Source organism: Xenopus laevis, chromosome 3L, assembly GCF_017654675.1.
Source record: "Xenopus laevis strain J_2021 chromosome 3L, Xenopus_laevis_v10.1, whole genome shotgun sequence".
NCBI lineage: Eukaryota > Metazoa > Chordata > Amphibia > Anura > Pipidae > Xenopus > Xenopus laevis.
In genome coordinates, this window is record NC_054375.1 from 105,943,890 (window position 1) to 105,966,568 (window position 22,679).

A 22,679-nucleotide genomic window follows, 5' to 3' on the forward strand; every position below is an offset into this window, starting at 1 on the left:
GCTCTGGTAGGAGTATACGCACTCAATTATTGTGAAGGGGGTTGTACTCACACAGACGCATGTAAGGGCCAAACGCAGGTGGGACGCAGCATGTTGCATTTCACCTGCGTTCGGCGCATACATGCGTCTGTGCGAGTACACCCCCCTTCACAATAATTGAGTGCGTCTACTCCTGAGCTCCTCTGCGGCTGAACAGAAGAAAGTTCATTGGCATCTGGCATCCCCAGGCATTTCCTTTATAGGAAAAAAACGGCAAGAATATAGGAAAACTGGTAGTTGTTTACTGAAAAGGTGGCAACCTTATTGTTTAGTAATACTAGATTCAGTGATATGGCACATATATATAAATGTCACATACTCCAGCAAGGTCTATGTACTACGTGTATTTAAAATGTAATATGTTACATTTAATCTAAGTACACTCAAAACACCCAGCCTATTTTTTCTGTAAACCTTACTGTAAAAAAGATATTTAAGTGGGCTTTTTACCTTAACTTCAGTATGATATAGGCATTGATAATTGGAGGCAATTTGCAACTAGTCTTCATTTTGCATTTATTTAGCGCTTCAGATTGGAATTCACCAGCTATCTGGTTACTAGGGTAAAAACAAATAAAACCTGGACTCCTTAAACAGTAATTGAGTGTAAATACAGATATAAAACAAGACAATAATTCGACGTGTAAATAAACCACTTTAAAGACATCCGTGCGTCAGACTGGCTAATGCTATACAAGTACTGGCGACAATCTATACGCCGGCAGGTGCAGCTGCAGAGATCAGAGACAAACCGGAAGTTGTGGCTTCTGCGCCGAAGCAGGGCGGAAAATGTAGGCTTCCCATAGCAACGCACTCACGCTTTGGCAATTGGCATTAGAACGACAACATGCCTATCATAGCGAATGATTATACGTGGGAGCAGAGTGAGAATGATGTTTATATATCCGTCCCCTTAAAAGGTACAAAGGCGTCGGCGTCCAACGTGCTTTGCTCTGAGAGCTATCTAAAGGTGAGTCCCGGAGCATATTCCTGCAGAAGCCAATAGAAAGTGTCCCGGTCTGTGGCATTAATTTAAAAGTAGTAACACAGAGATGTGATGGAAGTTTGCTTTAGCTATGTTTTTATATATATTTTAAACCAAAGTGTTTTACTGATTCTCTGTAGATATACGTTGTACAATGTGTATTTACCATACATCTTTCTGATTTCAGGTGAATTTCCCCCCTTTCCTGTTTGAGGCTTTTCTGTTTGCTCCTATTGATGACAGCACAAGCAGTGCAAAGATTGGCAATGGAGTTATTCTCTTTAATCTGCACAAGAAGGAGCCTGCCGTATGGGATGCGCTTACCTTGGCACATAGTAAGTTTGACTGTACAATATGAAGCCATAGGAGGAGAGACTTATGAATTTGATGTATTAATGATGAAGAAAATGGTGCTTATAACCCTAGGCCCTGGCAATCTGTGAGTTCTGGCAAATGCCAGAGGGGCTGCTGTGAGGTCCTATAGACAATCACATTTTAGTGGGCTGGTGGAGGACTATTTGGGCCTCTGAGTCATTGTCGGACTGTGACGCCCCAATCCGCTCGGCGTGCATGTGCAACTGGTGACATGCACATGTGCAAACGGTGCCACTTGGCGCGCATGCTCAGATGGCGCTGCACGGTGCCAGAACATTTTTTTGTCATCCCAATATCGGGAAAGGGGGTCTGGCCCGGCGGGGTCCCATGAGGGTTGGGGCCCACCGGGTTTTTTCCCGGTGTCCCGCTGGGCCAGTCCGACCCTGCTCTGAGTACTTCGAATGCCAGGGCCTATTTTGACTCCCAGTCCAGACCTGCCTAGGCCCCTTCCAGAAGTTTTAAACCCCTTCCAAATTGCACCAAAGATGACTCGCATAACTGCTGCACCCGTAGCTTTACCTAGTTAAAAAAAACATGCAGTATTACAGTGGTATTGGCAGGCACCATGTCGCTCTGCTTCAGGTCCTCTGAAATCCCCGGCACGGAACATGGGACCTAGTGTTATAAGCACAGTTTCATTCCCCTTTAAAAGTCTATGGGAATTTTGATGAATTCTGATGGGCTCTAGGCAGATGCCCCTTTTGCCCATTTAATAAAACATTTCTGACTGTCAGACAAATTTTGAGAAAATAGTTGAATGAATTAATAGCAGAAGTGCTGAGTTCGAACAGCCAGTGAAATACTAAAAGGAGAAGGAAAGGCATAATCACAGCTGGTGCCAGTAAGTAATCGCCCCCCCCCAGCGATTATAACCCATAACTTAAGCCTCCTGGGGCTTCCGTCCCTGTTCACACCATCGGGGTAAGTATTGTAGGAATGCTACACCACCATCTTACTTTTCATACGTGCGCTGACTACTGCCGATGCATTGGGTGCACTTAGAGATCACCCTGCACCAGAAATAACATGTAGTTGCACTGTAAGAAGCCATTCTCCATGCATGTATATAACATCTGGTAAAATCACCCATCGCTATTAAATGAACTATGTGCATTTTAGTGGAAAAAGAAGAAATGCAAAAAATCCGTGAAAATGCTGTTGCAAAAGAACAGGAGAAGGCACAAGAAGAAACAAAAGCCAAAGCAGAAAGGAAGAGAGAAAATGAAAAATATTCTTTAGAAGTCACGATGAAGGTAAGTTGTATCTATATTTATATACAGTATACATATAACTTTTTTTTTTTCAAATGAATTCCATTGTTTCTCACGCTGGCTGCAAGCTTTGCTATCGGCCCCCATAGCCCTACTGTTGTGTTATAACGCTAAAAAAATCCTGAAAGGCAAGTAACAAAAACACAGGGAGTTTGAAGAATGCCACTGGGGTGTGGTCCATCCAATGGCCCTAATTGAGAATTCCCTATGATGTTTGTGCTGCGCTGACATCAGCAGACCAGAAGAGATGTTTATTATGAATAATAATAATAGTAATTCCACCTGCAAATATGTATTTTTAAAACATAAATATGAATTTAGATCGATGAAGTGGAAAGAAAACGTATTGAAGATGTCAAAGAGGAGGAAAGAAAGAAAGCAACAGAGGAACTGGAGAAGTGGAAAGAAAAACAGAGGATTCAGAAGTTAAATGAAATGATCCAAAAAAAACAAATAAGACAAGAGAATGAAAGAAATAAAGCATTACACACAGGGTCCTTGAAACACTGCTCAACTGGTAATGTATGAACTACAATTATCCAAAACTTTGCAAATGTATTAGAAGCAGGTTGGAATATTTTCAACATGCACATAAAGTGACCGGACTTGGCTGCTGGGTAGCCTAGCGCTAGCGGGGGACATTTTTTAAAAAAAAAAATACTGTTATCCCCAACCGGAATGTGGGCTCTCTCTCTCACGGCGCCAAATTGAAGTTACAATGGAGGTATATGAAGCTTCACTACACAAGCCTGGGAAACCTTCAAAACAGCAAATAAAATTTTTATTTTGCCCTACACATGTGCCCACTGTATAGTTAAGGTGCCATGAGTTAGGAAATGTAGGGGGGAAGGAGGGTAGCCCCAAAAAATTATTCAATCTTTTTCAGCCTATCACCCATAAAAAAAGAAAAAACGCCAGCGTTTTTTGGGAATTTTTTTAACTTTTTTGGAAGCAATCCCTATCTACTCTATTGCACTTCGCTTGGTCTGAGGTGGCGAAGGAAGTCTGGCGTAAAAGGTAGCGTTCAGAAAAATGCGCACGTCCGTGAATTTGCGTAGTTACGTCCGTTGCGCAAATTCGCCAGGCGTAAGGGTGCGAAGTAACACTAGCGAATTTACGCCAGCGTCCGTTACTGAATCAGCAAATTAACGAAATTGTGCTACGCTGGCGAATTCACGCTAGCGTTAGGCGCTTCGTCCTTTAGTGAATTTTGGTCTCTCTCTCTCTCTCTCTCTCTCTCTCTCTCTCTCTCTCTCTCTCTCTCTCTCTCTCTCTCTCTCTCTCTCTCTCTCTCTCTCTCTGCCCCCTTGTGGAGAGATTGATATTTCCTGTTTAATCCAAGGTAAACAGCTTGTGTTTCATAAGGGTGTTGTAGTTGCTGCTCAGTTGTCATTATCAAAAAGGAATTCATATAAACTCTGCCTTTCCTTCTAGCAACGACTGTACAAAATGACCGTACAATTAACGTCAAGCAGAAAGAAAAGATTTTGCCTCCTACTCGGTCCACTGGGTGCATTCAGATCCAGTTTACACCTCGTGTCTTTCCTACAGCACTCAGAGAATCCCGTGTGGCAGAGGAAGAAGAAGTAAGTAAGGATTTAAGTACAATAACATTTATATGTGTTCATTGTATAGCTGAATTCAAGTTAGAAGACCTATAAATGCCTCCTCTGATGAATGTGTGGCAGACATGCGTAAAAAAAATACTGGTATTTGATTTCTTCCCAACTCTTTCACAGTGGTTACACAAGCAGGCCGAAGCCCGAAGAGCCACTAATACAGTTGATCTTGGACTTGAAGACTTGACCGAAGAGGAAAAAAATCCAGAGTGGCTTAAAGATAAAGGAAAGTAAGTATTAATATATATTAATTATTCTTCTCTGAGCATTTTAGCAATTTACAGTCAGCTTCTATTCTTAACAATGTCTAAGATATTAGCAGTTTTAGACCATTCTATGCTGCTAGGAAGGCTTCAGCTCAACAGCTCTCTGAAGACCAAGAGTGTCAGCAACTCACACTGCCTATGCATTTTCTTTGCACTTCCTGGACTCTACTAACCCTACGATTGGTGATTCTCAGTTGAGCCTAGTATTAAAAGTCTATACTGCAATTGTCCCTAAAAAGAAAATTCATGTACATTGAAACAGGTGCTCCGAGGAACACTTTTGGGTATGTTTAAATGCATTCATTTTTGGGTTTAGATCCCCTCTCATGCTGACATGTGCTCTTTTTGACACAGCAAGCTCTTTGCAGCTGGAGACTATCTTGCTGCTGTGAATGCTCTCAACCTGGCAATACGGTTAAATAATAAGATTCCAGGACTGTATCTAAATCGATCTGCCTGTCATCTTAAACTAAGAAACCTTCATAAAACAATTGAGGACTCATCAAAGGTATGCTTTAGAAATTGTTTGTGTGTGTGTGTGTGTATGTCTTTATTTATAAGGTGCTACATGTGCATTCAGTAGAACAATACATTAATAGAACAAATGAATCGTACAGTAATAAAAATACAAATAAATATAAAATACAGTTACGTTCAAGATAAAGTGCTTAGTATCTGCATTCAGTTTGTATTTGTTGCTTTCACAGTGAAGAATATACAAATTGCCATATACAATTCATTGTTAATGAAAAGATTTAAAATATAGGTGTTTATTCATTTTAAACAATCTTATCATATAAGCAAGCCTCCTGAATCCAATCTTTAAGCCACATTTAAGTTGGAATTTTTGGAAAACTTTGTATTGTAGTAAGGCTGTCCAATTTGGGATTGTTTACACTAGAGAAGATGTGCTCGAGAAGGGATATGTATGTATAAATATATAAAGACCATACAATAAGTTTTATTCACCAGTAGATGCTTCCAGCAGACACAAGGGTGTCCATTCAGGTTAGAAAAAAAGTTCTACTTTAACATACAAAAAAGATTTTTTACTGTGTGAGTTTTGTGGAATGCTCTCCCTGAAGTGGTTTTACAGGCAGATACATTTCATAGGTTCAAGAAAGGGTTTGATGACATTTAAAAATCAAGAAAATACAGGCTTATTAAAATAAGCTTTTAGAACAGAGTTGACCCAGTGTCTGGTCTGATTACCATCTTGGAATTTGCCACCTCTGAGTCAAAGTGGGAAAGAAGAATATGTTGGCCTTCCTGAATCTATTAGCTGTAAAGCAGCTCATTTAGACAAAATGTAAAAGTAATATTTATATGACTTTGTTATTACTATGATATTATGTAATGTTGTCCTGCTCCATATCCAAAAATCTAGGGGGGGTGGTGGAAGCACTCTTAAGGCTAATACAAAATATATTTAAGTATAATGGAAGTGCTACTTACAATGCACTTCCCTGGGCCCCTGTCTCATAAGTAATTCAATATAAATGCAAATGCATATGTTTACAAAACAGGGGTTTTTTAGTTACAAAGTTATGATCATAAAGTTGAAAAGCCACCATACCAGGTCAAGGTAAACCCCATATGGCGGTCCCTAACTTACTTAATTTAGGTCACAATATAAAAAGATACTTCTCTGCATAATAGCATTACCTGTACACAATCTGTGTTGTGCATTGGTTTCAATCTGAAGGCTGAATCCTCCCCCGCCAGCAAGGGCTTTTAAGAGAGAGAGATTGCTCAAACCAACGCCCATATTTAAAAGCATAGGACCACCATCAATATAAAGGGGTGGGTATGGGGTGCTATTAAAAAAACCACACTGAGCTGAGCCACAGCTTCAGGCGAACATACAAAAATCTAGGGGGGGGGGGTGGTGGAAGCACTCTTAAGGCTAATACAAAATATATTTAAGTATAATGGAAGTGCTACTTACAATGCACTTCCCTGGGCCCACTCCCCTGCTCCATATCCAGCTCTTGATTTGTATGCAAATATGCTATAAAAGCTACACTGGTATGATTTTTATTGCTGAGTGTGGGTCCTGGCTGACAATGGCAGGAATGACGTGTTATAAGCAGGGTTTTGGATCACAAGCAGCGGAAATTTGAACAATTTGAGTGACCTGTTTCTAAGATACTACAATCTAGTGAAATGAGCAGAACTGTTATATTATTTTTACTTTTCAGCATATAAAATATATTTTCCTTCATACAGGGTTTAAATACTTGTGAACTTCTGTATGACAAAGAACTGTTACGTTTCCATAGAACCCTGCAAAGCTTTTTGTTGCTTGTCAATGGAAAATTGTAATTGTCTCCTTGACTGCTAATGGAGTTTATCATGCTAGAAGTGATATGTTAAAACTCTTAGATATGCAGTTAGAAAACAGCAACATACTTAAGTCAGTTTTTGGCATATTACCATTTTGTTTGTTTATCATCGGTGTTCCTGTGTAAGGGAGTGATATTGTTCAGTACATTTTACCAAGCTATACTGATAATGTTGTTATCAGTCTGTAAGACTTTACCAGGCCTTTATATTTAACAATTTAATTGCGGAAATTAATAGTCTAAATCCTTTCACAAACAGGTGGTAGTGTGCCCCATAGAGCGTAATGGCGTTTGACTGATAAAGAAGTCAAACTCATTCAGATAAGCTGACAGTTAAACATTTTCATACCAGTCAGGAGAATGGTCCCGACCATAGATAGATTGAACTTTTACTTCCATATATTAAAAACTAAAGCTTATGTTTAAAAAACAGGGTGGAATAGAGTGTAACACCAAAGATATGTCTACAGAGCTCATAGTAACTGATCTGTCTTCTCACCACTTCACATGTGCATTCAGTAGGATGCTTTCCATTCACTAGTATTAGTAGCAATGACAGACAGAGAGCCGTTGCCCTTTGTCACCTAAATAGTTTGGAGCATTAATAAACATTGCTTAGTGACCGCTTCATCAGCCCTACATACATATTTTATTAATTTGTTAATATATAATTATATATAATTTGTATTATAAATATTTAATTAGAAAAAACAAAACCCTTGCATTTCCTGCAATGCAATCACCATTTGAAACAGTTGACTATCTACTTGCATCTTTCTTCCTTTTTCCCCAACAGTCCTTGGCCACACAACACTTTGTAAACACTTCTTGTGATTTTACCTTTGACACAAAATCATTGCCCTGTGCCTCAGCAGGAATTAAGACACATTGCAAACAAAATGCTACTTTTTTGGTGCTGTACTAATACACTTTACATAAATGTAAAATATATCCTTTGAACTTATTTTTACACTCCCAGTCTAAAATATACAGATATTAAAAGTTAAAAGATCTGACTTCTTAAATACTTGAGAAGTAGGGATGCGCCAAATCCATTATTTTGCATTCAGCGAACCTATGGTTGCCACCTTTTCTGGAAAAAAATACCAGCCTTCCTATATTCTTGCTGTTTTTTCCTATTAATAACATTGGCATCAAGCATCATTTTTACCGGCCAGGCCAGTAAAATACCAGCTCGGTGGTAACCCTAGCCGAACCCCGGAATCCTTCATTAAAGATTCGGCCGGATACCAAACCTGAATCCTAATTTGCATATGTAAATTAGGGGTGCATTTGTGCATGAAAGAAGTACTAATTTTAATTAATCTTGGGAATACATGGAGCAGCTAAAAACTGGTTTGTGTGCTTTGCTTTTATGTAGCATGTTACAATACTTGTAAAAAAGTGAATACATTGTATAAGCTGTGCAATGCATTGAACAAAGGGAAATAAACATTTTTATCATGTGTTCTTTTGTTAATGTAGGCTTTGGAGCTACTTACACCACCCGTTCCAGGCAATGCCAGTGCCAGAATTAAGGCTCATGTGAGGCGGGGGACAGCTTTCTGTGAATTGGAACTTTATGTAGAAGGTATGACTTTTGTGTTTCTTTAATGGTGAAAAGGGGAGCAGCGTAGAGGATGCTACAAGTCTTGTATCCCAGAAAAATTCCCTCAAAAAACTTTCCTCACTACACTTTTGACTCTACTGTAATGAGTTAAGGTGGCCATAGACACACAGATCCTATCGTATGAATCGAGGATTCGTACAATTTTCAGATCGTGTGTGGCGTGTGCCGACATCTTTCGTCCGGCGGAGATCGGTCGTTTGGTCGATCGGTCAGGTTTGATTTTGACCCGACCGATCCCGCCGGAGCCCATGGCACATCGTAATCTGATCGTTCGGCCGTACGGCCGAACAATCAGATTACCCCCGATATAGCCATGCCTGTTAATGGCATATCGGGGAAAGATCCGCTCGTTTGGCGATGTTGCCAAACAAGCGGATCTTTGCGTCTATGGCCACCTTTAGATACTGTATATAAGGGAGCAGAGAGTTCTATAATGCTCACTCCAGCACATTGATTGTTGGACTTAGTCTGTTCATGTACCCTTTAGAGCACGGGACCTCAGCACATAATGTGCATGCTCTTACTGCTCTGCTGCTGGAATTAATTGGCAAGTATCTGTCGGCAGCAGGGAAGGTCCCCTCCCGAAAATATTATTTTACCATATAGGCAACCAAGAGCTGCCACCCTAGACACCGGCCATCAGGTACCTATATGGTAAATACAACCCTACCATGAGGCCCAACATGTGATCAATGACCCCCCCAAGTTCACAATTCTTTAACAGCTAATTAGTGATTGTTCCATTAATATGTTGGACTTCAAGTAAGTACACCGAGAATCAAGATGGTCTCTATGTCTGTAACCTTCAGGCTGGGCCCCCAGCCAAGGCTCTCAATTACCCTGGCAAGGCCAACGCCACAGTTTAGGAACCGCCAATATAGCATAAAGGTTTTTTTCATTCATATCTCTATGACTGATTCCTGGCCTCTAAGCATCAGTGCAGATAAAGCAATGTTTAGGAACACCCACAAGAGACATCCCTTAACAAGTTTTTTTACCCTGAAAAGTTGGGAGTGTTTCCTCAAAGGTATGGTATTGAAAATGGTATGGTTTTGTTTTGGATCTTTATACTTGTAGGCTTGTTAAAAACTGTGATTTGTTTGTATTTGTGTACAAAAAGCAAAACAATGTAGTTGGGGTAAATTCTATGTGCATTTAGAAAATAGTACTATATTTTTTAGCACTCAGCTATAAAATTTGCCAAAATTACAGGAAGGTGGGTTCCTCTGTAATATCTTAGGCTTTACACAAATGCAATAATATAAAGGTTTACAAGTTTGCACCATCTAGTAACCCATAGCAGACAATTGCTTTCAAATAGGTGGAAAGTAAATCCTGCTTTTTTATTGGTTTCTATGGGTTTCTAGACCACTTTTATTATACACCCCCCCTCTGTAAAATTCTGAGGCTCTGAACAGAACTAAAGAGAGAATACAGTATATCTGCTCACTTGTCACTCTCCAGTGATGATTTAGTTTAAAAGCTAATCCTGTTAAAATAAATAAGTTCAGTTTCAAGTTGAAAACTAAGCTATTGCTGTGATCAGGGCAATACACGATTTTTCCATCAGAAACAACAGAGAGGTAATGATACAACCAATACATGATATGAGCACTGACTGAGTTACAGAGACACTTACACCAAGTGATAGTGTTCCGGAAGATTATAGATAGAATCGGATCACAGTGTACCTGAGTAAAAAACATAGCGAATACGTTTATTTTAGATTTTTAATGATCTGCCCGTGGCCTGAACTGCCACATCATATATTAAGTGAGCAGGAGCAGTGGCTTGTCTCACTTCTTTAGTTGAAGTTTTAAACTCGGTATTGAAAAAGCATTATCACTGTTTAGAGGTCAGGCAAATGAGTAATAGTGCTTGGATCTATATATGTCTGTCACTTCTGGTAAATTGAAAAATCAATCTTATTAAGAGATGTTACAATGCGTGAAATGAATGTAGGATTTTATAGAAAGGATCTATTGTGTGGCAGTCCCAAAGCTAATGCTGTTATGTCCAGAACATATCAATAGTCCATTTGCTTTCTAGCTTCAGATTTCCAAGAAAAATAAAATGGCTTCATCTCTAGGGCCTTTGACATAGACTTTTTATGGGGTCTTATTCAAAAGACAATTTGGTGAACACTGTCTGGTGTGAGATTCAATAATTCTTTAATTATACTGCTAGAAAGTATAAAAGCTCTACTCCTAACCTAATATGAAGTAGCTTTTGTAACTGGAAGGCCATAACAATACGGAGCTTAATTTCCTCTTTATATAGCTTGACGTTACAAAGCCACTGAATGGCACTTGACTGATAGCACTTTTGACCTGTTTATGCTATTTCTGATTAGACAGAACATCTATAAAGACTTCACAGGTTCTTATTTGTAGAATGATTTATTGAACAAAGCAACGTCTCAAACATGTCAGAATCATTATGATAATATAACAGAGAATGGTTCACAAAGAGTAATGAGTATGAACTGTAAACTGTTACTTTTCAATTTAATCTTTTAAATGTTTGCTGGCCTCATATTTATCCCCACATTTTCCTATCTCCTGGAATATTTAGCAGTTAAGTATTCATTCTGGAGGGTATAGTTAGATGTCTATCTTGGCTCTGAACCCCTTTGTGAGCAAGTGTTGGACCTTTGAACATTTTGCCCCCTTAGCTAGAATTCTAGGGGTTAAGATACAGTGTGGGTAAAAATTATCTGCCTGAGAACTGACCTTTGCGCATAGAGATATGTTGGTAAACACAAGCTATGAAATATCAAAACACATTAAAATGGTCCTTGCTGTGATTATTGAATGCTAGGTTTTTTAGGTGGCAGATTTAAGAAATCAATTTGGCCCATTCAGACTGAGTTGGTAGCTTATGTGCCTATATATGTGCCCTGTCAGATAGCCTATTCAGGTTTAAAAATCCCATAGGAAAGAGAACGACATTGTCCTCTTCTGATGGCCTGCATGCTGCCTATTATAATCCGATCAGCCCAATATTGGCAAACACAAGATGGTCATATTGGGCGAAGGTCTGCTTATATGGCCTCCTTTAGATAGCACAACTTTTCAAGTACAATTTATAATATAGTGTATTAATACAAAGTAACATTGGTATAACCATGTTTTATTTAGAAAGGGGAAACACAATTGTAGGTTGTCCAGCAGCTGTATGACCTTCAGCCAGTGTTCTTGGCTCTGGAGTAGTGAATATGGCTTTGAGCTAACAATAGCATGCATGTTCTAGAGGTATTTTTACATAAACATGGTTTGCACCAACCAGCTTCTGTAACTATAGTTTAGTTCCACACTCCAAAAACATACAGGCAGAATAACTGGCTCCTAATAAAATTGACTATAGTGCTTATGTGTGTGTTTACATCAAGCATTTCCAGAAAATCCAAATTGCTAATCCAAGCTTGAAAACCGGGATCACAGCAGCATGTGTTGCTAGTTATTTGTTGAGGACACCCAAGTGCTATTTATCTCCTGCCCCCCTATACGCATTACTGCCTTAGGGCTCTTATTCACGAGCGGTTGTAGCCGCAGGGGAGCGCAGAAATAGACGCATCATTTTTTCCAATGGGGCTGTACTCACACAGGCACGTGTAGGCGCAGAACGCAGGTTGAGAGGCAACATGCTGCATTTTTCCTGCGTTCGGCGCCTACACGCGCCTGTGTGAGTACAGCCCCATTGGAAAAAATGATGCGTCTATTTCTGCGCTCCCCTGCGGCTGAACGCAGAAAAACGGAACGCAGGGGAGCGCAGAAATAGACGCATCATTTTTTCCAATGGGGCTGTACTCACACAGGCGCGTGTAGGCGCCGAACGCAGGAAAAATGCAGCATGTTGCCTCTCAACCTGCGTTCTGCGCCTACACGTGCCTGTGTGAGTACAGCCCCATTGGAAAAATGTAATGCGTCTATTCCTGCATTCCCTGCGGCGGAACGCAGGGGAGTGCAGCTACAACCGCTCGTGAGTAAGAGCCCTTATTCTGGCGCATACAGAGAGGAGCAAAATGCTGAATTGATGGAGACAAAGTGCAAAAACATGGCTCTTTTGCACCTTTGTTTCTTTTTGATAAGGCATATATCCGATATGCAGTAAAAGCCACTAAGTTTGCCCAGGTGCAGTAACCCATAGCAACCAATGAGATGTTTGCTTTGAAACAGGTTACCAGTAAATGCTACCTGCTGGTAAGTTGCTATAGGTTACAGCAATCTTGGTGTTTTATTTTTACAATTGTGTTTTCCTCAAGCTGTATATCCACTCCGTAAATGTTTACTGGCCGCACATTTGTTTTTCCAGCAATTTTTTTCACTGCACTGTGAAAGATTTTACAGTCCGATAAAAGCTCTAGCAATCCGGCATAAATTCATGGTATTTTAAGTACAGGCTATGAGAAAGTCCAGGGAGTTTTCCCTGTTAGGCAGAGTTGCATTTACGGTCCTGTTTAGCTAACCACATCATTGCATGTCCCTCCATTGCTAGGCTACACCCTCTGCTGGCTACTTGTTAGACAATTTTAGCTTTAACCTGACCCAGTAACATCTTCATAGAAGATAGAGTGAGAGTGGAACAGAAAAAAAAAATAAACAGGCCACAAGGCCTTTTGTAAAATGTTGTTCAGTAGCTTTAACTGATAAGTGTAGTGTTATGACAAGTATTAATAAAAAAGTGACACAGTGGTAACATAAAATAACACAAGAGAGCTTATTTACAAAAACCGGTGCTTAATTGCACTTGTGCAGTTGCCAGTAGCAACCAATCAGGTGTTTTTATTTTGCAGTTTCTAGTAAACTGTTTACAAGTGATTGCTGATTGGTTGCTATGGGCAATTTCACACAGCACCTATGTTTATAAATCAGTCCCAGTACATTTTGCAAGACACCATTGGAGTGCCCGTACTCATAACAGAATTCTCTCTAATTTATCCATTAGGTCTCCAAGACTACGAAGCTGCCCTTAAAATTGATCCCACCAATCAAAACATGAAATCTGATGCTGAAAAGATTCGACGGGTCATCCAATCTTCCCTTCCAGATATTGAATGAGGAATCATGTTGGACATCAAGGACTTGTGATGTAGAATATTTTTTATGCTGAAATATTGTTCTGCCAAGAAACAATTATTTATAATACTTACACTGTGCCAGTACCTTCACATGAAAAATCATAAGGAAGGAAATTAATTTTGTGTGTTGTCTGTTTTTTAGTGGATTCGCATGTTGCATCCCATGTTAAATATGCTGAAACAGTTACACGAGTGTCAGAACTGTAGGTTTTACCATCTACAGCAAGTGTGGGGGGGGGGGGTTAATAGAAGCAGCCAAAAAAAAGAGTATAATAACCTTTATACATAGCTAACTTCATGAATACCAGGTCAGTGTCTGCATGCATATGGCAAATTTTGTCTTCTGTTGCAAATATAAAGACGTGTACACAATATATAAATTAGGCACAATATAATAAAATGTTCTGAATTGGAGACAATGTCCTAGCACATCTGAGAGGTGGCATTTAAAGGGGTTATTCACTTTTAGTATGATGTAGAGAGTGATATTCTGAGACAATTTGCCATTGGTTATCATTTTATATTATTTGTGGCTTTTGAGTTATTTAAAGCTTTCCAGTTTTAACCTAGCAACCATGAATTGATTTGAATAAGAGCCTGGAATATGAATAGGAGATGGCCTGGATTGAAGATGAGTAATAAAAAGTAACAATACATTTGTAGCCTTATACATTTGTTTTTTGTTTTAAAGGTTTTTATTTTCAAAACAAACAAAAACAAATAAAGCAAACCACAGGTTTGACACTTACATGGCTACTGTTGTCAATTATTTGTGTTTTAGTGACAGTTTCAAGACATAAAGAAGTATGTACCATACTCATCACTTATCAACTTATACTTCAGATCAGTTTAGAGCTCAGACGTCTGATAGGGATGCATGAGGGTTGACCTCTAACCAAGGTTCCCATATTTTCTCAAATTTCTGAGGTGTTCCCCTAGCATTATACGTCAATTTAATTAGACTCAATACCCCATTTATTAGGTCGATCCATTGCTGAAGTGTGAGAGGATTGGAGTTCATCCATTTCATTATTACTAGCTTCTTTGCGTAGAACAAAATAGATTGTAATAGTGTTCTGGATTTTTGTAAAGGGACTGCCTCATCTATAACACCCAATAGACAAGTTTCAGGGGACTTAATTCCAGGAAAGGATAGAAATATATTAGTGTATTGGATTACTTCTGACCAATATGCCGGTACTTTAGGGCAATTCTATATCAAGTGGAGGAATCCATCTTCTCCCCTGCCACATTTTACGCACTTGGCTCCTCCTGATCTACGCATAGCTTCAAGCCTTAGAGGGGTGATGTAAATTTGGTGAATCATTTTAAATTGAACCATTCGGTCTCTGAGTGATATTAGACAGGGGAACAAGTTATCCATAGCCTCTTCCCACTGGTCCTCCTCTAGTGAAGGGATAAGCGATAACCACTTTTGTTTGGCTTTATTGAATGGGGCAGGTTGGGAGGCTTGAATTATATTGTAAAGTTGAGATAGTAATTTGGTGGGGTTTAGGGTCCAGAGTCTACCCTCCCATGCCAGTGATAAGTGTAATTTGGAATGACCTGAATTGTGCATAAAAGGCATGTCTCAGCTGGAAATATCTAAATATTTGTATATCTTGTCTATCCAATTTGGTTTTTAGTTGGTCCATGGGAGACAAACTACCTTCAACCAACATATTCTCTAGGTACCTAATACCCATTTTTGGCCAATTGTTTTTTAGATTGGTTCAGTGAACCCCCATTTGAATACTGGAAAGAGAGAGTATTTTGTAGGCAAATATTTCAATAACTAAAAAAATTAAGGCCAATTGAAAAGTTGCTTAGAATTAGCCATTCTGTAACATGCTAAAATGTAGCTTAAAGGTGAACCACCCCTTTAAATAGTATTGTTTTTAAACTGTTTTCTATTTGTATTGTTTCTCTAGATCTTCTAGAACAGTAGTTTCAAGACCTTTTCCATATTAAGCCTACATTGAAGACCCAAATTAATAGTGTGTAAACATGACTGTATAAACATTCATAATTCTAAGAATATCTAAAGAAAACAAGTACATTTTCACCCCCTAATCGGCCTTCATACTGACTTTCCAGGATTGGCAAATGGAGAAAATAGGCATTCTCCCCAAATCCTCTAACTCCTTTAGCCTGCCCCCCCCATGCCCCAGCTCTGGAAACACTGATCTATAAGGAACCATTAGTAGAAATAGTTTGGGCAAAAGATTGAACTGGATTATTTTTTCATTCCTTACTATAACAGTGTCAGGCTTTGTCCTTAACTATGCGCTGTACAAAATGTTCAAGTGAGACACAGTAATATAGGAAATCATATTTAATGCATACATTAATTCCCATTTGTTGGTAAAATAAATTATAATGTATACTGAAGATTTGGACAGTCGTGAACTCTGCTTCTGTCAACCATAGTGTTAAAAGAGTGGTTGCGATACATCCCGCATTGTCCAAGGTGCTGAGAAAATCGTTGGGACACAGGGTGGTGAGAACATGGTGCCATTTCTTAAGTAGGGTGTAGTGCACCATATTCACTGGAACTTGTTTTGAACAATACGTTTCTTTGCTTGGCCTGGAAGATGTGGTTGGGGGCAGTAACTGGAGCGGTCATGCAGGAAAACACAGGGTTGCCAGGGTTTACACATGGGTGCCCATGGTTGGGGGCAGTAACTGGAGCGGTCATGCAGGAAAACACAGGGTTGCCAGGGTTTACACATGGGTGCCCATTTTTTTCTGCTGTTGAACCTGGAGTTGTTTGCTGAACCGAAGTCATATTCTACAATCAAAAAAGGAAATATTTCAAACAGTAATGCTTGCTTTATGCAGACAGGATATACTTTGAACGTATTTTGAATTTAATGGCATATGGTGTTAATAAAGGACACATTCTATCTGTCTAGTAAAACATCTTGTTTTCATTTAAAATGATTCTTCCGTTGGACAGAGAAGATGATGAATCTAAATTGTTAAGTATTAGGGGGGATATCTGGAAAAGCAATGCCTTGTGAGAACTCTGTATATTTTCTAGCCACAGATATGTGTTGCTGTTATTTGGTCAAAAATATTTTTGCTGTAGAAAAAATGGCCAAGGCTTGTTGTATTGAAAGGACATGAAATATATCTGTAAGCAGCTACAAGCCCATGCGAAAATCTCCATATGGTATTCTGGGAAGAAAAGATGTACAAATGTATTTCTACTGTATTTATTTCCTGGTATTTATATAGTGCCAACACATTTCCTAAAAACTTTAGGAGATTATGTATCTTTTATAGCTCCTGTCCCAGTGAAGCTCACAGTCTAATGTCCCTACTGCATTCATATACACTATGGTCAATATAATCAGGAGCTAGTTGACTTGCCTGTATGTTTAAAGCTGTGTACCAGTACTACCACATCAAAACAAAGATGATAACATATCCAAAAGTAGAGTTACAGGTAAGTATGTATGTGACTCCTTCAAGAAAATAAATAAGTGGAATGCTGGAACTTTGTTAATATAAGATGTTATAAGACTGGAAATGGTAGGAACGAAAAAGTTATAGTGAAAGTAGAAGCTGTTCATTTAATTTTCTATACCAACTGCATGATTATTGGTGAGTGTGTGTATGTGGCGTCCCCTTCCAAAAAGTCTGGTCAATCAAATTCTGGTGAAATTTCACTTAAAGGAAAACTATACCCCCAAAATGAATACTTAAGCAACAGATAGTTTATATCAAATTGAATGACATATTAAAGAATCTTACCAAACTGGAATATATATTTACATAAATATTGCCCTTTTACATCTCTTGCCTTGAGCCACCATTTCGTGACTCTATCTGTGCTGTCTCAGAGATCACCTGACCAGAAATACTACAACTCTAACTGTAACAGGAAGAAGTGAGGAAGCAAAAGTAACAACTCTGTCTGTTAATTGGCTCATGTGACCTTACATGTGGTTTGTATGTGTGCACAGTGAATCTTACGATCTCAGGGGGGCGGCCCTTATTTTTTAAAATGGCAGTTTTCTATTTATGATTACCCAATGGCACATACTACTAAAAAAGTATATTATTATGATAATGGTTCATTTACATGAAGCAGGGTTTTACACATGAGCTGTTTTACTCCGTATCTTTTAATAGAGACCTACATTGTTTGGGGGGTATAGTTTTCCTTTAAGCTGATCATCCAAAATGGACAACAATCAGTCCTATTGTCCTGATTCATATTGCAGATGTCGGAGCAATTTGCGAGTATTTTGCGAGATCACTGCAATGAATCCATAAAATCAGGTACCAAATGGGTATGTGTTTAGTAACTACTGTCCCTTGTGTTAAAAGGAAATGGTACAAGATAACCACAGTTGACAGTTCAACCACTGAGTTTTCCATCAAAATCAAGGATTTTTATGGAAGATCAAACACAGGGGATAGTCACCTTTAAACTAAGTTTTAGTGTGACCTAGATATTGATTTTCTGAGACAATTTGGAATTTATTTCATTGTTTAACTTTTTGTGGTTATTTAGCGGTTTGTTCAGCAAATCTCCAGTTTGGAATTTTGGAAGCTATCTGGTTGCTAGGGTCTCCTAGGGTCTATATTAGCAACCAGGCAGTGGTTTGAATGAGAAACTGAAATATGAATAGAAGAGGAACTGAACAATAAGATCAGGAATAAAAAGTAACAATAATAATAAAATTGTAAGCTCACAGAGCGAAAGTTCTTTTTGGATGTTGGGGTTACTGACCCCCATTGCTTGACATAAGTGAAACAGGAAGGCAAATAATTGAAAAATAAAAATGAAGACCAATTGCAAAGTTGCCAAGAATAGTACATTCAGTAACATACCAACTATTAACTCAAAGCTGAGCCGCCCTTTAAATGTATTATATTTTATTCTACAGTTGGCTACATATTAACAGATAACATGGGCCAAGGCATGATATTTTAGTCTGTTTGGGACCGAAATAAGTCAATCTGCTTAAAATGAATCCGTGTGCTGAAGCCGGGACCAATTTTGGAGTTGGAGTTGCCAAAAATGCACCAACTCTGGCTCTTAATAACTTTAAATACAAGCACTGAAAATAATCAAATCAACTTTAAAGGGGTTGGTTACCTTTAAATTAACTTTTAGTATGATGTAGAGAGTGATATTCTGAGACAATTTGCAATTGTTTTTTCATTATTTGTGGTTTTGAGTTATTCAGCAGCTCTCCAATTCAGCCATCAGCCATCTGGTTGCTAGGGTTCAAATTACCCTAGCAACCATGCATTGAGTTGAATGAGAGATGGGGTTAATAACAGGAGAGGGCCTAAATAGAAAAATGAGTAATAAAAAGAAGCAATAACAATATGTTTGCAGTCTTACAGAGCATTTGTGTTTTTTAGATGGGGTCAATGACTCCCATTTGAAAGCTGGAAAGTGTCAGAAGAAGAAGGCACATCATTCAAAAACTATAAAAAAAAATGAAGACCAATTAAAAAGTTGCTTAGAGTAGGCCATTCTTCAAACTCATTGAAAGCTTTAACTGTTAATAAAGTTCAAGTGATAGAAAGTTTGAATCTACTTGGAGACTTTGTACAGGTGGAATCAGAACCAAGTAAAAAGCAATGTAACAAACTGTTGTACAATTTTATTTTCATGTATTGTTGAAATTCTCTTCACTTAAGTTTTTGTATTACAGGTTAATTTTTTTTGTTCGTTTTAATTTTTTTACTCATTTCATTTACTGTGATGATATAACAAAATCATTTCACTTGTAGTTCCACCTACGCTGTGTATGTTATCAAATGCCCATGTGGGCTTGCGTATGTGGGCCAGACAACTAGAACCGTCCGGGAACGTATTCGTGAACATAAGTCGCCGATTAGGACTGGCAAAAAGGAGCAGGCAGTTGCAGGTTATTTTAATGCATTGGGACATAATGTGAACCAATTGCGGTTTCAGATCATTGAGGTAGTAGAACCAAAACGTAGAGGGGGTGATAGACTCAAAGAGTTACTATTCAAGGAGGCTTCCTGGATTAGGAAACTCGAAACATTAGCCCCTCTAGGTTTAAACAAAGAATATGATCTGAAACCTATTTTTAGATAAAACTATCTTTATACAAAATATTTTAATAATTTTTATGTCTCTACTTTGTATTTTTTTTCACAGATTTGCTACACATGAATCGTGTTATCTTTTGCATTATTGGAAACAGTGTTGGATATTTAAAAAGGTTAATATGTTGGAAACATTGTTAGACATTTAAAAGGTTAATATGTTACCTATCACATGTTGTGTATCAACCACTAGGTGGAGAGGTGGGGGTATAAATTGGTGTGTTGTAAAATGCCAGTTAAGCTTGACAAAGGGTCAGGTGTGACCCGAAACGTTGCTGTAATGCCCTAAAGGGTTCCAATAAAGGCGTTTTAATTTCTAAAAAGAAGGTGGTGCTGTTTCGTCTTGTACTACTAAGTGTATACCCGTGGAAAAGTGGCCACTGGATAACTTGCACCACAACAAAGAAAAAGCCAGGAGGCTGTGCTGACTACCTTGTATATAACAAAATGAGATGACATGAAAATGTAGTAATTTAAGGAAAAAAGGAAAATAACAAGATTTTCTAATTATGATAATATATCACATGTGAACAAACAAATATGCAAAACTCAATAAAGATTATTGAAAAAAAAATAGTAGTAGGCCATTCTATAACATACTAAAAGTTAACTTAAAAGTGAACCAACCGTTTAAGAGTTTCTATCAAGGAGGATATAGCAGAAGCAATTCTGTTTCTAAGAACAATAGAACAATGCTAACAAGTTCAGTTAATATATAAGTTGTTTTAGGTTTTCCAGTTGTTTTTGGTTTATGTCGTTTAACTCGGATTTTGTTTTCAAATTACCAAAAGGATGTGGTTTACATTTTTGAGCTTTGGCAGTGTAAAAATGCCTTGTATGTTGTGTACTTAATAGGGATGCACCGAATCCACTATTTTGGATTCGGCCGAATCCCCGAATCCTTGGTGAAAGATTCGGCCGAATACCGAACCGAATCCTAATTTGCATATGCAAATTAGGGGAAGAAAAGGAAAAAGTGGAAAAAAAATCTTCTTTTGTGACGAGCAGTCACGTGATTTCCCTACTCTCCCCTAATTTACATATGCAAATAAAGATTCGGTTCGGCCAGGCACAAGGATTTGGCCGAATCCGAATCCTGCTCAAAAAGGCCGAACCCCGAACCGAATCCTGGATTCGGTGCATCCCTAGTACTTAACTTGTTTCAGTCAACAAGGAAAATATATTAGTGTATTCAAAGAACAGTAAAATGAAAGCATTTTAAAGTGATTAACATATACTATACTGTTAGCATGCACTGGTAAAAGCTGTGTGTTTACTTCACAAAGACTACTTTAGTTTATATAACCAAGCTGTTGTGTAGCCCCAGGGACAGCCATTTAAGGCTGAAAAAAAGAGAAAAGGCACAGAATACACAGCACATAATAGATAAGCTCTGTCTAATACAATGGTGTTTTAGCTGCTGTGTAACCTGTGCCTTTTCTCCTTTTGTCAGCCTTAAATGGCTGCCCCATGGCTACATAGCAGCTTGTTTATATAAAGTATAGTAGTATTTCTGACACAAACATTCCAGTTTTACCAGTGCAGAGCAACAGTACATTTGATACGCTTTCAGTTTTTGGTGTTACTGTTCTTTAAAAACAGAGGAGTCAGAGTTAACATAAACTGAGGAGTTGAAGTCGAAGGATTTATGTATCTACTCCACAACCCTGGAATTAATCATCCAACTGGACAAGTTGGGCAATCTGTCCAATAAGAATGCAGGCAGCTCAGTGGGTAACATTTCTGCATTGCAATGCTATGGTCCTGAGTTCAATTCCCCTTGGCTGCTTTCTGCATGAAGTGTGTATATTCTCCCCATGTCTGTGTGGGTTTCCTCCTGCACTTCTAATCAACTAGTCATTTAGCATTGTCCAAAGAAGAGCCAGTACTAGTGATTTAGCATTGTCCAAAGAGCCAGTACTAGTGAGCTAGTTAAATCACTAGTAGTGGCTCTTCTTTGGACAATTCTAAATGACTAGTACTGGCTCTTCTTTTGGACAATGTTAAATCAAATCACTAGTACTAGATCTTCTTTGGACAATGCTAAATCACTAGTACTGGCTCGTCTTTGGACAATTCTAAATGACTAGTACTGGCTCTTCTTTGGACAATTCTAAATCATTGGTACTGGATCTTCTCTGGACAATATTAAATCAAATCACTAGTAAGTGCCTCTTCTTTGGACAATTCTAAATCATTAGTACTGGATCTTCTCTGGGCAATGCTAAATCACTAGCAGTGGATCTCGTGTATGGTGGCAGTGCTAGAGCCCCAGTCCTTTATGCTTGAGGTAGCACCACCAGTTTGGTAGGATTTGCAGCCTTTCCCACAACATGATAATTACAAAGAACCCGCCCAGAGACAATGCACGTTTTTGGAAAGAATAACTAAAGTACTTTAGCTGTAGGTTAATTCGGACGACGAAATTCTAAGAATACACTTTGTGAATCCCTTTTAATATTACATACCATAATTGCAGCCTGAATAGCACGCACCTTTTCTGGGTTCCTTGGGGCTACCCGGTACCGCTCTATCTGCGCTTTGTATGTTATGCCTGTAGTTACCGGGGCAACAACACCGCTCTGAGATCACGAGTGACAAGCCCCGCCTCTTCCACAATCACCCGGCCCATCCACGCGCAATGCTCTGCGGGAAATGTATTCGCTCGGAGCCCTGGAGTTCCTGGGGCGGGAAGTTGTAAAGAGGCGAACCGAACTACAATTCCCGAGTTACTGCGCGGCGCAGTCACTCCTCTAACAGCAGCAGCTGCTTAGAAGACTAACAGTAGTGTTGTTTTGCTTAGGTGTTGCAACTGACAGTCGCAAGCCAAGGAGAAACGCTGGGATCTCGGCAGATGTAAACACGAGGTGTGGGCTCCCCAGGGCCTCTCTGCATGTCCGCGGTAAAGCTCAGTTTGGCTGTTTGGGCTGTGGCTTTTGTGTGTGTGTGTGTGTGTGTGTGTGTGTG

The 22,679-nt window shown here is 38.9% G+C and overlaps 2 protein-coding genes and 1 pseudogene across 4 annotated transcripts in view; 2 read left to right on the forward strand and 1 right to left on the reverse strand.

Moving 5' to 3' along the window:
- Positions 1–752: 752 nt before the first annotated feature.
- On the forward strand, positions 753–14,363 carry dnaaf4.L (dynein axonemal assembly factor 4 L homeolog). Of its 2 annotated transcripts, none has more exons than XM_018251029.2 (9): positions 753–1,009; positions 1,212–1,359; positions 2,519–2,652; positions 2,992–3,187; positions 4,105–4,256; positions 4,410–4,519; positions 4,910–5,063; positions 8,386–8,491; positions 13,478–14,363. In XM_018251029.2, exons 1-9 carry the CDS (start codon positions 887–889, stop codon positions 13,588–13,590), a joined length of 1,236 nt encoding a protein of 411 aa, XP_018106518.1. In that variant the 5' UTR covers positions 753–886; the 3' UTR covers positions 13,591–14,363.
- Positions 14,364–15,930: 1,567 nt separating this feature from the next.
- LOC108711379 lies at positions 15,931–22,344 on the reverse strand (annotated as a pseudogene).
- Positions 22,345–22,475: 131 nt separating this feature from the next.
- Positions 22,476–22,679, forward strand: part of ccpg1.L (cell cycle progression 1 L homeolog) — a 28,573-nt gene continuing 28,369 nt past the window's right edge. For both annotated transcript variants that reach the window (XM_018253057.2, XM_018253059.2), the window contains exon 1: positions 22,476–22,614. The gene's annotated coding sequence lies outside the window, so the exon portion shown is untranslated. The remainder of the gene's footprint in view (positions 22,615–22,679) is intronic.